This window comes from Apiospora hydei (assembly GCF_038363865.1).
Source record: "Apiospora hydei strain CBS 114990 chromosome Unknown utg000008l_segment0_segment0, whole genome shotgun sequence".
NCBI classification, from domain to species: Eukaryota; Fungi; Ascomycota; class Sordariomycetes; order Amphisphaeriales; family Apiosporaceae; genus Apiospora; species Apiospora hydei.
Window position 1 is genome coordinate 3,503,087 of NW_027117367.1, and position 13,336 is coordinate 3,516,422.

A 13,336-nucleotide genomic window follows, 5' to 3' on the forward strand; every position below is an offset into this window, starting at 1 on the left:
AGAATTGCAGCGCTATCATCTTAAGACCACGGATGATCCTGTTAATCAGATGAAGCTGACATACAGAGACTGTAGCATGGCGGCCTGACGAAATTCAATAAACTCCCTCGTCTCAGTATCATCGAAATGCAGAAACTGTACAGTAGAGACAAGTGACAATCTCGATGTAACCATAAGCTAAATAATACTACGAAATTCCTTATATGTAATGAGTACTCTAACTCCACCGTCCGTTCATCTCCGACGGCCGCGGAGTGTAGTACATGGTCATGTACAAGCCAGTCTTCGGTGTCCACGTCAACGAGATCCAAGTATGCGTTCCGGCAGTCCCGGTGAGGTTGTTCTTGGGGCTATATCGAGTTGTGTTAGTCAACTGACCTGATGAACTTGAATGAGGAAGGAGTGAAACTTACAATGCATATTCCAAATCCTGTAGGTACCGCGCGGAGAACTTCTCATGTCCATGGTTTCGAAACCAGCGCGACAGCATCTCGCCGAGCTCCGCATCCGTCTTACCAATCAGCCACGCGGGGATATGGAGCTTCACTTCCATATCCGGCTCCTCGCTCCCCTCGGCGCTGGGGAACATCTCCAACGCGAACACGCAGCCCGGGTTCGCGGGCAGCACTTCCTTGTCGGCGCCATCCGCTACAGAGACGTCAAAGACGTGGCACCACCACTCGTCGATCTGCTTCATGCACTCATCCATCTTGGGCCCTGCAAGCCGTCCGCCCAGGCAGAACATGTCCCTGGCCTTGGCGAGCGTGTCGACCGAGGTGCGGTTCAGGTACACTTTGAGCCGCGAGCGCGGCTTGTCGTCGCAGTCGATGGCAACCAAGAACGGCTCTGGGTCCGCCTTTCCGTCGGCCTCGAGCGAGCCCAGGTAGCTCTCGAGCGCCGCCACGGAGGGCTCGTAGGAGCCCGCCGATGTCTGGTACTTGCGCAGGGCGTCGAAGACAACCTGCTTCTGCGAGACGCCCGTGTGGGTCGCTTTCAGCTGCGGCACGAAGTAGGCTTTCGCGGCGAGCCCCTGGCCGTGGTCCAGGTCGAACGCGAGCAGGACGCGGGCGCGAGCCTGGCCGGGGAGGAGCTTGGCCGCGATCTCGTCGGACGCTTCGTAGGGAACAAATGTCTCCTGGAAGAAGTGGTCGAACCGCTTCAGGTCGATGCCGGGGAACTCCTGGGCAATGCGGCTGAGCACGTCGCGTCCCGTCTTCTGGTTGAAGGGGTCGCTCGCGGACCCGGACGCGCGCGCGACGGGCTCGATGGTGAAGCGGACGAGCTGCTGGTCCGGGCTGTTCTCCTTCCAGTTCTGGCTGAACTCCATGGGGGTGTTGTCGTGTGTCAGGCCCGAGGAGTAAAAGGGCTTGCCATACCGCGGGCGGGGGCCCAGGGCGGGGGCGATGTGGGCGTGGAAAAACCGGAGGTAGTACTGTTGGTCTTGCGCGCTGTACGCGCATCGCTCCAGGAGCGCGGCGAGGGAGGGGCTCAGGGTGGTCCACCAGTACTCGCGGTCCTCGCGGTCGCAGGCGATGTCGTTGTTGACGGCGTCTAGGGCGGAGTGGGTGGCGCGGAAGTCTTCGACGGTCTTCCAGAGGGCCATGGTGGTGATCTGTCTGGCGGGGGTAATGCTATGTAAAATGGTATCGTTTAAAGTTTCAGTGTAATCTATGTGAACTGAATTGGCATTCTCTACAGGGATCGAGTCCAGTTCCAGGAACCCAATTGGCTATATAAGGGATGCGGATATCGCAATCGACTTGGCTCTTTGGCTCGTTGGTTGAGCCGTATCTACAAATTTCGTTCTTCGAATGGCTGCGATTTGCTCAATGCCACATTTCCAACTCGGTGTCTATTTTGCTTGTCTTATCGGCAAGGGTAAGCCGGACTAATATAAGCCAGAACCTCAAAAGGACGTACATGATACAAGATTGATATGTTACCGGAGTATCGTATACTCCGTAATCAAGGGGTGGACTCGACAGGTGGGGTGTGGCTTGCCAAGTGCTTATATCACTGGCCAAGCCGTGTTGATCAGGAATTCTTCAAGTGCTGTAATACATATTCTATCAATGTCAGGGCTGACGGTCGATTCACGACTCATCCTTGAACAAGGATACGATCGGAGCAAGGATGATCCCAACCCATCTTTCCTGGAGAGGTCTCGATACGGGAAGTTACACTCGGAGTTTTGCCCCGGCCGTGTAATCCCTGTCTGGTAAGGGGCAAACCATTACCTTGAAATTGATCGCGACCGAGTCAGTGAAAAAGGTTCTTGCGTCGTAGGATTCCGAAAACCTAGATTACTAAGGATTCAAGATGATAGTCCGTACGGCTGTCTAGGGGCGCTTTTGTCATGGCTTACTCCCAGCAGTTTTCGAGAAAGAACTCGCCTTAGACACTGGCAGATGCACGCAAGGAAATAGAGTTGTGTTGAATACCCAAAACCATGGATTCGGGTATATTTAGCATCGTAGTAGGTGAGACTGTGGCACCTGATTCTGCTTACCTAGCGTCCATACTGCTTTGCTGTAATTTCCCTCATATTTTCATTTTCCACCATAGAAAGTGCACACGAGAACCCCTTTTGTCAATAGTTTCTTTCAAGTACCCAATTCGCATGATGGAGCCCAGGTCCCCCATAGGGAGCGGCAAATTCACCAAGCTACGAGCGTCCTGTGATGCCTGCAGCGAGCTCAAAGTCCGATGCGGCCGAGAAAAACCGGAGTGCGCAAGGTGTGTCAGACGAGGGAACCCATGTGTCTACGGTCGGTCACGCAGGAGCCACCGAGATGCCCCCAAGGTCGGGGACTCGAAGTCCACCACCACAAGCACGGCGGTATGTCATGATCGAAATCCCGACTGCATCAAGAGTCCTATCTCACCAGTGCGGATGACACCTACCACTGTCGAAGTGCAAAAAAGCGGGTCTGCCGGTCTCCCCTGCCCCTTTGACACGAACATCTCAATGCCATGCGATGATAGTTTGGCGGCCATGGAGGAAATGTCCTATACCGACAACAACCACTGCTTACTGTCGCCCCTGGGCCCACCCTCGGATTTCGATGCCTACCTCTCAACCAATCCAGCTCCATCGATATTTCCACCACATAACGAATACGACATATTCACTCCGCCCTCTTCAGCCCAAAGTCCAGACAATAACACATTGATACCCGAGATCGCAAATGACCCGGTCAGGGCTGGTAGGTGCGGGTGCATGGCCAACATGGCTCAGCAGATTTCTTTAGTATCATGTGGGTTCCCGGTTGGGCAACCCCTGTTCAGCGACCAGCTTTCGCGGGTGCGACAAGCCATCATTGTGGCTGAGAATGGGATTAGCTGCAACTGCGCATCGTTTGATGACAGCATTCTCCGTAAAGTGACTCCTACAGTATCGGTTCTTGTTCATGATGCTGACAATATTCAGTGACGGTTTGCCTACTTGTCGGCCGCATCCTTAGATGCTTATCAGCCTCGATATCAGCCTCGATATCAGCCTCGATATCAGATGTCAGCAGTCACCCACCTGACAGATCTAGGACTGTCAACAACGATCTCACGTCATTGATCTCACAATATCCCGAGCCTCCGGTCGACATCTCATCTTGGAACACGCCCCAGCTTGATAGGGGAGAGCAGCAAGAGTTGAAGCATCAGTTGATGCTCTTACAATTTCGTCGGCTCCAGCGAGTGGTAGAAAGGCTTAGCCTGTCCGTTCGGCAACTAGCTACCGCTGCTCCAGGACGGCACGGCTCTGTCTGCGCCATTGCGAGCATGTTTATTCAGTTATGGATAGTCCCTGAAGCAGACGCGCTTAAGTCGCTGTATGCCAAGTGCGAGGGCGCTTGAGATGTAAATTGATTTGTATTTGATGATCTACAATACGTGCAGAGTGAGGTGTTCTCTGCGAGTCTTAAGATGGTCGTCTTTTGCAGTTGTAGTAAGAGATGGTCGATGATCATGGATACTTCTCTCTAGCTCTGCACTGACACTTCCGTAGTAGCAGTGTAATATGAACAGGGTCTGCTTACGATCCCATCATGTCAGCTCAGAATGACCCGATGCCATCTAGACCTCATAGTCCCATACAAATAAGTCATGCAATTGGTGTTCAATTAATTGCGACATGGAGATCCTCACCTCAGGCACCCCTGCTTCCACCATCCCGTCCCGCGTCCCGGTTTTCCGGGTAGTTCGAATCTAACCGAACGGAGTATCAAATTACGATCATCTCTCTTATCAACATGTTAGTCGTAGCGGAATTGGCCAATATGGTGTTGGGGAGAAAACCCCGAGCCACGCGGGTTTCAATCTTTTTTTAGACCTCGCCAGATTAGCCACTCAGCGAGAGCGGGAATCTTGCAACTAATAGATTATGCCCCGATTGGTTCAGGCCGTACAATCCTACAGGATTCTCAGCTCTAGCTGCGCTGAACCGCTGTGGCGACTGATATCGGTGTAAGAGAAAATAGACAGAAACCATGGTGACGGGTAGGCCAGTAGGGTGTCCTTGTGGTAATTCAGCCGCAGTGGTCACGATGTGGGCTCAGGTGGGAACCCATGTGCGGGTTGTGCGGCGAGGCGAAATTGAGTGAAGGCTGTGGTGATATTCCGGAGGAGCAAAATGAGATCTCCCGTGTGATGGTGAAGGCATACGAGGGTAAATCCATGGTGGCAGACTTTAAATGGGTATGGGACTATTGAGAGGCATTGGATACAAAAGCCGAGCAGATGTCTTCAGTTTCCAGTTTCGACAACAGCTTCTTCATCCTCATCAACGACCACATTAGCCAGCATGGTTTCCTTCAAATTCCTAGCCACCTGCGGCCTCGCTGCCCTGCCTTCCCTGGCAGCCGCGTTGCCTCGCCCGTCTTGCCCTGATGGCCTTTCCAAACAGACCCGGGCAGAACTTACGATGCAGCAGGTCCAGCAAGAGCTGGGCGTTTTGATCTCGCCGGGCTCCCACATCTACAGCGCCGAGGACCAGGAGTTCAAGGAACTCACGCTGAGGTACCAGGCTTTCATGCCCCCCAAGATCAAGCTTGTAGTTCAGGTTGGCAAGGAGGAAGATGTTTCCGCTGTTGTAAGTGTCCCCAGTATCCATCATGCCTGGTCTCAGAAAATTCTCTTACTAACACGATGACCCGTTAGATCTCTTACGCCGACCGCAACAGCGTCGACTTCTACGTGGTGAACCGCGGTCACGGTCTGCCCGTGTCTCAGGGGAAGTTCAACGGCATCCAGATCGACGTGGGTCTCCTTCAAAACATCACCATCAGCGAGGATGGGACGTACGGTCTGTTCCAGGGAGGTACCTTTGATCAGCAGGTCATTGACTATCTCTGGGAACGGGGCTACGTGACGAGTAAGCATAAGAACCACCTTCTAGCTTCGCCAAGGGATTCCAACATCTCAAGACCCAGTAACTGACATGTATTCCTATCTACAGCCACGGGCAGCTGCGCCTGCGTCGGCATGCTCGGCCCCGGCCTCGGCGGCGGCCATGGCCGGCTGCAGAACAAGCACGGCCTGATCAGCGACAACATGCTCAAGATCAACGCCGTGCTGGCCAACGGCACCGCCATCACCGTTTCGGCCGACTCGCACCCGGACCTCTTCTGGGCCATGCAGGGCGCCGGCCACAACTTCGCCGCCGTCACCAGCTTCGAGCTCAAGATCTACCCGCGCGGGCCGGAGACGTGGTACCACAAGACGTACATCTTCACCGAGGACAAGCTCGAGAGGCTGTTTGAGTTGTTGAATGTCGTGGATGAGGAGAAGAACCAGACGAGCCATATGCTGAACTTTGGTTTCTACTTCTGGAACCAGGCTTTCGATACTAACAAGGTTAGTCTACGAACTCGCTGCTGTCCCTGATATTCGCTAACAATTATCTACAAAAAGCCCGTGATCCAGTGGGACTTCACCTACATCGGCCCCCAAGCCGACGTCGAGGCCAAACTGGCGCCCTTTGACAACCTCGGCCCCGTCAACGTCACCGACGCCAACATCCCCTACCCCGAGATCCTCCCCGCCACCGGCACCGGTCTGGACGATCCCATGTGCGCCCTGGGCCTGAACCACGTCGTCGGCACCGCGGGCACCCAGCTGTACAACGTCACGACGCAGCGCCAGATCTTCGACCACTTCGTCGACAAGTCGGCCGCCTACCCGGGCCTCGCGGGCACCTTTGTCGTCATGGAGAGCTACGGCGTCAACGGCGTCGTCGCCAAGGACCCGGCCTCGTCGGCGTTTCCCATGCGCGACGACTACCTTCTCCTGTAAGATCTCACATCAAAATCACCCTTCCATTGTCTTGGAACAAGCTGAACAAAATTCTAATCTTGTGTCGATGTACCACAGACAAATCTCCGTCAACTACGCCCCCGACGCCTCCCTCGACGCGGCGGCGGTGCAGTGGGCCCGCGAAGCGGTCGACATGTGGAACCAGGGCCAGCTGACGCGGCGACCGACGACGTACGTCAACTACGGCCTCGGCGACGAGTCGCTCGAGTCCATCTACGGGTACGAGCCGTGGCGCCTGGAGAGGCTGCTGAGCCTGAAGAAGGCGTACGACCCGCACAACAAGTTCCGGTACTACGTCCCTCTGATCCGGGATGCCTAAGCCGCTGTGGATGGTCAGGCACCCTGGGTGGTTGCTTTTCCATCTCATCTTGTATGCTACCGTTGTAGAGGGAAAGTGCTGTTGATGGGGGCAGTCGTTGAGCAAGTGTGGTGGTAGTTAGTTGAATGGTTTGTACGATATCGTTTCGACCTTCATGTCGGCTGCTATTTAATCATGCATTCAAAGTTCCGAGATAAGTGAGAGCATTAACTTTGTGTTTACTCTGCAGCAAGTGATTTAAATGCTGCAACTGTTGTGACTGTTTTACCGTCGTGACATGGGACAGCTTCGATGAGCCGAATGATAGTATCGATTTACCTACCCAAGCAGATAATGCCGAGGCTTTCGCGGCTTCTTGCTCAACCGTATTCTGCCCTTACCGTCGCACTCCTCAATTGTTGTGTCATGTGCACGGTCACCATGGTCCTGCTCTATTGCAGTGACTTCAACAAAATCGCGGTTATGGGGCTGAGTTTGGATTGTCAACATACTACCTAATATTCGGGTAGACCATTCTGGCAGCCTCCGAGCTCGATTAGCATAGGCAGTTCGGGAACATGTCGTACAAGAAATTCTTAGACCCTAAGTGCCGTCCTTGTCCCAACAAGCTCCCTATTCCATTGCTTCCCAAGCCCGGTAAATTATATACTCTCCGGTCACCCCCCAACGCCAAGTCGACAGCCGGGGAAGGAAAAGAGCCAACTTAATTGTGGTAGTGCCCGCAGAACCCGCGGCCCTCTTTCTTGCAATGGTTCTCGTAGCCGTAGCTGACATACTGCTTGGCCTTCTTCTTCTCCGGCGTGCGGCGCTCGCTCGCGGACCCGGCAATGCGGTCCCCGCATTCTTGCGCGATCACGGAGAAGGCCTCATCGCGCTGCTTGGCCGTGCACGGCGCCGTATCCTTTTTGTAGAAGTTGCAGTAGTAGGCCACGACGCAGCCCGAGACGGAGAAGTACAGCTGCCTGGGGGCCACCGGCCGGGCGCCGTCGACGCATTGCAGGTCCAGCTACAGCATGGCGTTCGTGTAGTCGCTGAGGTCGAAGGGCACTATTTGTTCTTCTTGGCCTTGCTGGAGCCGGACCTTGTTCTGGCGGCTGTAGCAGCCGACGTCCCAATGCATGACCAAGTTCTGGGGGGCGGCCGAATGCGTCGATGGGACCGGCGTCTCCGTCTGCTTCTACGGCTCCCAATTCGCCGTGCAGGTAGGCATCGGCCGTGGCCGGGTCCACGCCGTCGCCGACGCGGGTGAGCTCCTCGGTGCCGTTGGCGTGGACGAGGACGGAGTAGACGCCATCGGTGGTGCCGTCGGGGACCTGGAAGCCGTCGTAGCTGTCGAAGCCGGCATCGAAACTTTCGTCGACCGCGTTGGTCGGGAAAGCGTTGATGGTGCCAACGGCGGCGAAGAGGAGAGCGGCGGCAGTGGAGAAGTGCATCTTGGAAAAGTTGGCGGAATGCTACGTAAGGGATGTTTTGTGGCGTTGTGTGTGATGCTTGTTAGCATGTTTGATTCAACCAGGTGAGGGAGAGAGCGAGGGCGGCCTTTTGTGTGCAGAATTCAAGGAGGCAGAAGAGGAAAGGGCCGAGGGGTGAGCCTGGACGGAAAAGGGGGAGGGGTGGGAAGCGCAGGGAAGGGGGCGCAGAGAAGGCCGGCCACACCGATAGACTTTGCTGGTCCATAACACAATATACACCAAAAATTTGACTCAAAATAGATGCAGTTTAACCTCATGCCTAGGAGGAAGTCACTGGGTATCATACCTTGCCCTCTGGGAACCTCGATATTGCAAATGTTGCCATTGAATTCAAGTAAGGCAGGGATAGAAAACTCGCACCCAAATACCATCCCGCTCTTTGGTGCTCAACCTGGAAGCGACCGTGGCGGGCATGGAACTATCACGGCGGTACGGCTGGATGTCGTAATTGCTCATACAGCATACAGACTACTAGGATCGGACTGATGGAAGCTCAAGGAGACATGTCTAAGCCAACTGAGTGGTTTTCGGATTGAATCTCGAGGACTGTACGCACTCAGAAAGCCAGGACAGCCCATCCAGCGTGTGACCAGCTCTTTGCATCACCATACTATCTATCCATACTGTCTATACATTCTCAAATCCTCTCCCTTGTACCTGCGGCAGAGCGCAAATTCTTCTGCGCGGCAATCTCGCAACGCCACTCTGGCACCTCAGTACCTGTGTGGCACATTCCGGGACATTTACCTTTGGATCGACTTCTTGTGGATCCATCGGCAATACAATGTGGAAACGTCGTCTCAGCTGACCGGGTGCAGAGCATATATTCCAAAGCCAGCACCGTATACGTATGGCTCAGAGGGCCATCAGCCGTTGAGGGGTTTACGCAGCACTGCCACGACCAGTGCGGTCTAAAGCGATTGAATGCACTCGCCTGTTCCAGGCACAAAACGGAACTATGAAGAGGTATCCTGGACCATGGTTGGTTCAGACGAATCTGGGCCCAGCCAAGAAGTGTATGCCTCGAGACAGATGACGGTCTGCTTCCCTCCATTCTCCGCGCCCTGGGAGACTTTCGCTGGATCTGTCCTAAATCTGGAACAACGTGCGTACCATTGCGCAGCCCAGCGCGACAACAGGTTTGCAGTAGCTTCCAAGTAGCAGTACCCTCAAAAAGCGCTTTGGAGCTTGGAGTTGCTCGATAGATCCTATCACGCACCCCGACAGGGCCAGGTGAACCACCCGCCCGCAAGACTACTGTTAGACTTGCTTCAGCAGGAGAAAGGGTTGCGAGTCTCAGTTCCACATGACCACATCTATTCCGTCCTCGGCATGCTGCTAGGCCCCAAGGACGATTCGAGACTAATACCGGTTGATGACGTCAGGCTGTACGAGGAGGTCTGCGGCGACGTCACAAGGTTCATTATCCGGGTGTTTGGGGAGATCAACGTGCTCAAGTTATGCCCTTTGCAGATGGACAGAACGTACGCAATCGACTGGCCGATCGCCAACTGGTCCACGGTCCGGTCCCAGTCAAAGGCGAGGAAATAGTGGCAGGAGGGGCTCCTTAGCAGAGTGACGGCGAACGTAGGACTCCTTACAGCTTCGAATGGCCGTTCGACTCCGTTAGTCCGGAATACGTCACGGGCCAAAACAGCAACTGGTTTAAAAGGGAGAACACGATAAGGGGTGATGGCGATTCAGCCTCTCTCGACGGCACAACCTGAGCCTCCTTACCGGGCCAGGCCATGGCATTGAGGCCTCTTGTGCGATATGGGAAAGTATGCGGTAATTTGCGCAGATTACCGGATCAGTCACACTACTCCTTGGCCGAAGTAGATACAACGAACGGGGACACAGAAACGAGCGACCCATTTTAGGAAGATGATGGTGACCAAACAATTGCTGGATTCGCATGGCAAAACGGGGGCTTGTCCGGGATTTCTTCCACCCTACCTTGGAAGCAGAAAGTACCATGCCGTGGCAATGCTGGGGCGGCGGAAGGGAGGGCGACCTATTCGTCCGCCTAGAGACAGGCCGTCGAGATTTCCTCCTTCGAAGATGTTCCGGACCTCCCGGCGACGGCGGTCTGTTCAAAATTGGGGGATGGCGTAGTAGAGACATGAACAATTCGGGTCGGGGTGCTTGAGAAGGAGACGTTCAGACCCACCAGAGACACGGATGCATGCTTCTTGGGCCATGTAGCCAAACGGTTTGGTCAATGAAAAGTCGTAAGGCCAAATGCCCCTCCTGGACCCGGGCAGAGGTTCTTGGTTCGATAGTGATCATGTGAGCTGCTCTTCGATTCCACATTGCTTCCAAAAGGGGGGTAGTTGATCAGAACCAGAAGGGTCCCTTGAACCCTGTGGCTGACCTTGTACCGAGACAGCCAATGTCGGCCAAGTGCGCCAAGACGGATGGTCCCATCGCGATGCAATGTCAATTATTAGTATATTAAGTAAAAAAAGCACTCGCACCCGAAAATACTCGAAAACAGACTCTACTACGCCCCTCAACCGTGCTGCCACATCATATTCGTCTTCCCCAGAATCGCATGCTCCTCCAGCTCCGCCATCTCCGCCTCGGTCAGCATCCACTCCTCCCCCGCCGCCCGCGCATTCTCCTCGACCTGCGCCGCGCTCTTGACGCCGCCGAGCGGGATCGCGCCCTTCTGGATCACCCACTTGAGCGCGACCGCGCTGCACTTGACGCCGTGCGCCGCGGCCACGCGGTGCAGCACTTCGAGTAGGGGCGACAGCTGCGTCATCGGGTAGTTGCTGAACCGCCGTCCGGACGGCGGCGGGTTCTCGGCCGAGTACTTGCCGCTGAGGCGGCCCATGCCCAGGGGGCTGTAGGCCATCATGACCACCCCGCGCTTCTTGCATTCCTCGAGCAACGAAACGCCGCCCGTCGCGGCGGCGCCGACCGAGGGCAGGGTGCGCAAGAGACTAAACTCGACCTGGTTGCTGGCGAGGCGCAGCCCCCGCTTCTTGAGGGCCTCGTCCATCTGGATCATCTCGTCGCGGCTGTAGTTGCTCACGCCCACCGCCTTGGTCAGACCCAGCTCGACGCAGCGGGCCAGACCGCCGGCGACGGCGTCGATCGAGTTGAAGACGTGGACGGGGCCGTGGATCTGGTACAGGTCGACCTGTTCCACGCCGAGGCGCTTGAGGCTATCACGGCAGGCGTCGGGGATGCCCTTGCCCACCAGCAAGCGCGTGGGCGGCCAGGGGATGGGGAGGAACTTGGTGGCGATGACGAGGCGGTCGGCGAAGTCTTGTTCCTCTTTGCTCTTCTGGCGCAGCTGGCCGATGATGCGCTCGGACTCGCCGCGGCCGTAGACCTCGGCCGTGTCCAGAAAGTTGAGGTTCTGCTTGCGCATCTCGGACCAGGCGCCGTCGAGGGCCTCCCCGGGCGGCGGCGGTGGCGTTGTTCCAGGTGCCCGAGTCGCCCCAGGCCCAGGTGCCGATGCAGAGGTTGGGGAGCGGGATGGTGCCGGCCGACTCCTTGGCGCAGTTGAGGACGAAGCGCGCGGCGGCCATCTTGATTAGTCGGTAGTTGGATTGGATGTAGGATTGCTAGGAGTCGGATTGTTGTCCTGACTAGCGGCGCTGAAATCTTCAACGGGAGATTGGCGACAGACGCGATCGATAGCCTTGTATCGTCATAGTCGTGGCGTCATGACCCGCTGGATTGAAACGCGCACGTGGACGGACTCCATTGAGATTAGTGCTCAACCCAATCTGATAGCCATCTCGTTCCAAATGTCGCTCGTGTTCGTCTTCGCATCAAGAAACATCCTTCTGGAAGAAATCTATGTCAAGGCTGTCTGTCAATGCAAGGTATGCCCCTGTATGAGGTGCTTCAGCGAGTTGCCAGATTGCCGGGACGGGCATTCCCTTGAGCTTGTTGGAAGGTGATCGCCATAGATGCGCCGTAGACGTGCGCCGACCCAGACAGCTGGCAGCCATGTCTTCGGTTTTCAAGGATAACAGCTTCAATAAAGCCACCCATGGTCTACTGAAATTGTACTTCACATTGCCAATGAGGTTCTGATTAGAGAGGAGGTTGGAAAGTCGGGATGCATAGCCAGAGGAAGAGTGATTTCCGAGTTTCCACAGCGCCCCGACGCTCTTAGTAATAGGCCCCTCCAACCCCCACTACAGCTGCCACTCAGCCTTAAGGTTAGCACCCACTGAAGCTACGTCAGTCAGTAAATCCAGGGACGTGGGGTCGCAATCGGAACACCAAACAAAAGCATTTGCGGTCTGCCGTTTGTCAATCACCGCTTGCATTCTCAACACCAACACTCGTTCAATCCTGCTGCCTGCCTTCCAGTCACTTACACTCTCAACGCAAGAAGCAAACCGCCGTCATGCCCGAGAAGATCTCCGTCCTCTTCGTCTGCCTCGGCAACATCTGCCGCTCCACCATGGCCGAGGGCGTCTTCCGCTCCCTCACCAAAGAGGCGCCCTACAAGGACCTGATCGGCACCGTCGACTCCTGCGGCACAGGTAAGGGACAATTACTTCCTTCCCACCCTGCCTGGGATATAGGGTGACTAAGCTGACGTTGATCCCCCAGGCGCCTACCACGCCGGCGACGACCCCGACGACCGCACCATGGCCACCCTGGCCCAGCACGGCATCACCGACTACGCCCACGCCGCCCGCAAGGTCCGCCCCTCCGACTTTGACGAGTTCGACTACATCTTCGCCATGGACCGCTCCAACCTGTCCGATCTCCAACGCGGCTACGTCAAGAAGAACGGCTCCCAGAAAGCGAAAGTCATGCTCTTCGGCGAGTACGCGGGCGGCTCGACCAACAAGGCCGAGGTGGTCAACGACCCGTACTACGGCGGCAACCAGGGCTTTAAGACGGCGTATGAGCAGTGCCTGCGCTTCTCGCAGAACTTCCTCAAGGAGAAGTTGGCCGAGGCTACGGAGAAAGGTGCATAGAAGGATAGACGGAACATAAAGACAGAAAACTTTAGAAGGATAGACAAGATGCGATTGATACCATTTACATGCTGGCGTTTTGGGATACAGAATTGATAGAGGAAAACAATTAGACTTGGAGAAACGAGGGTAGAAGAGAATACAACCGTGATGCGCATCTGACGTGGTTCTAGAGCGGCGCATCAAGCTAGATAGACAGAAAGTGCGCAGATGAGGAAGTGCCGCAATGTACCACACACAGCCTTCTACCGCACCCTATCCGTCATGCATCCAGGGCA

General features: G+C 55.5%; 6 protein-coding genes across 6 annotated transcripts; 3 read left to right on the top strand and 3 right to left on the bottom strand.

Moving 5' to 3' along the window:
• Window positions 1–217: 217 nt before the first annotated feature.
• Window positions 218–1,603, bottom strand: PG997_011686 (aromatic prenyltransferase; the record flags this gene model as incomplete). Its single annotated transcript, XM_066816001.1, has 2 exons — window positions 218–350; window positions 414–1,603. The coding sequence occupies 2 exons, from the start codon at window positions 1,601–1,603 to the stop codon at window positions 218–220; spliced, it is 1,323 nt and encodes a 440-aa protein (XP_066665291.1).
• Window positions 1,604–4,798: 3,195 nt separating this feature from the next.
• PG997_011687 (FAD-binding domain-containing protein) lies at window positions 4,799–6,628 on the top strand (the record flags this gene model as incomplete). The annotated part of the gene is made up of 5 exons (XM_066816002.1): window positions 4,799–5,086; window positions 5,155–5,368; window positions 5,453–5,850; window positions 5,908–6,284; window positions 6,367–6,628. 5 exons carry the CDS (start codon window positions 4,799–4,801, stop codon window positions 6,626–6,628), a joined length of 1,539 nt encoding a protein of 512 aa, XP_066665292.1.
• Window positions 6,629–7,331: 703 nt separating this feature from the next.
• PG997_011688 (uncharacterized protein) lies at window positions 7,332–8,061 on the bottom strand (the record flags this gene model as incomplete). Its single annotated transcript, XM_066816003.1, has 2 exons — window positions 7,332–7,529; window positions 7,585–8,061. 2 exons carry the CDS (start codon window positions 8,059–8,061, stop codon window positions 7,332–7,334), a joined length of 675 nt encoding a protein of 224 aa, XP_066665293.1.
• A 1,371-nt stretch (window positions 8,062–9,432) lies between these two features.
• PG997_011689 (uncharacterized protein) lies at window positions 9,433–9,651 on the top strand (the record flags this gene model as incomplete). Its single annotated transcript, XM_066816004.1, has 1 exon — window positions 9,433–9,651. The coding sequence occupies one exon, from the start codon at window positions 9,433–9,435 to the stop codon at window positions 9,649–9,651; it is 219 nt and encodes a 72-aa protein (XP_066665294.1).
• Window positions 9,652–10,612: 961 nt separating this feature from the next.
• On the bottom strand, window positions 10,613–11,482 carry PG997_011690 (uncharacterized protein; the record flags this gene model as incomplete). Its single annotated transcript, XM_066816005.1, has 1 exon — window positions 10,613–11,482. The coding sequence occupies one exon, from the start codon at window positions 11,480–11,482 to the stop codon at window positions 10,613–10,615; it is 870 nt and encodes a 289-aa protein (XP_066665295.1).
• A 993-nt stretch (window positions 11,483–12,475) lies between these two features.
• Window positions 12,476–13,058, top strand: PG997_011691 (uncharacterized protein; the record flags this gene model as incomplete). The annotated part of the gene is made up of 2 exons (XM_066816006.1): window positions 12,476–12,614; window positions 12,685–13,058. 2 exons carry the CDS (start codon window positions 12,476–12,478, stop codon window positions 13,056–13,058), a joined length of 513 nt encoding a protein of 170 aa, XP_066665296.1.
• Between the last annotated feature and the right edge of the window lie 278 nt (window positions 13,059–13,336).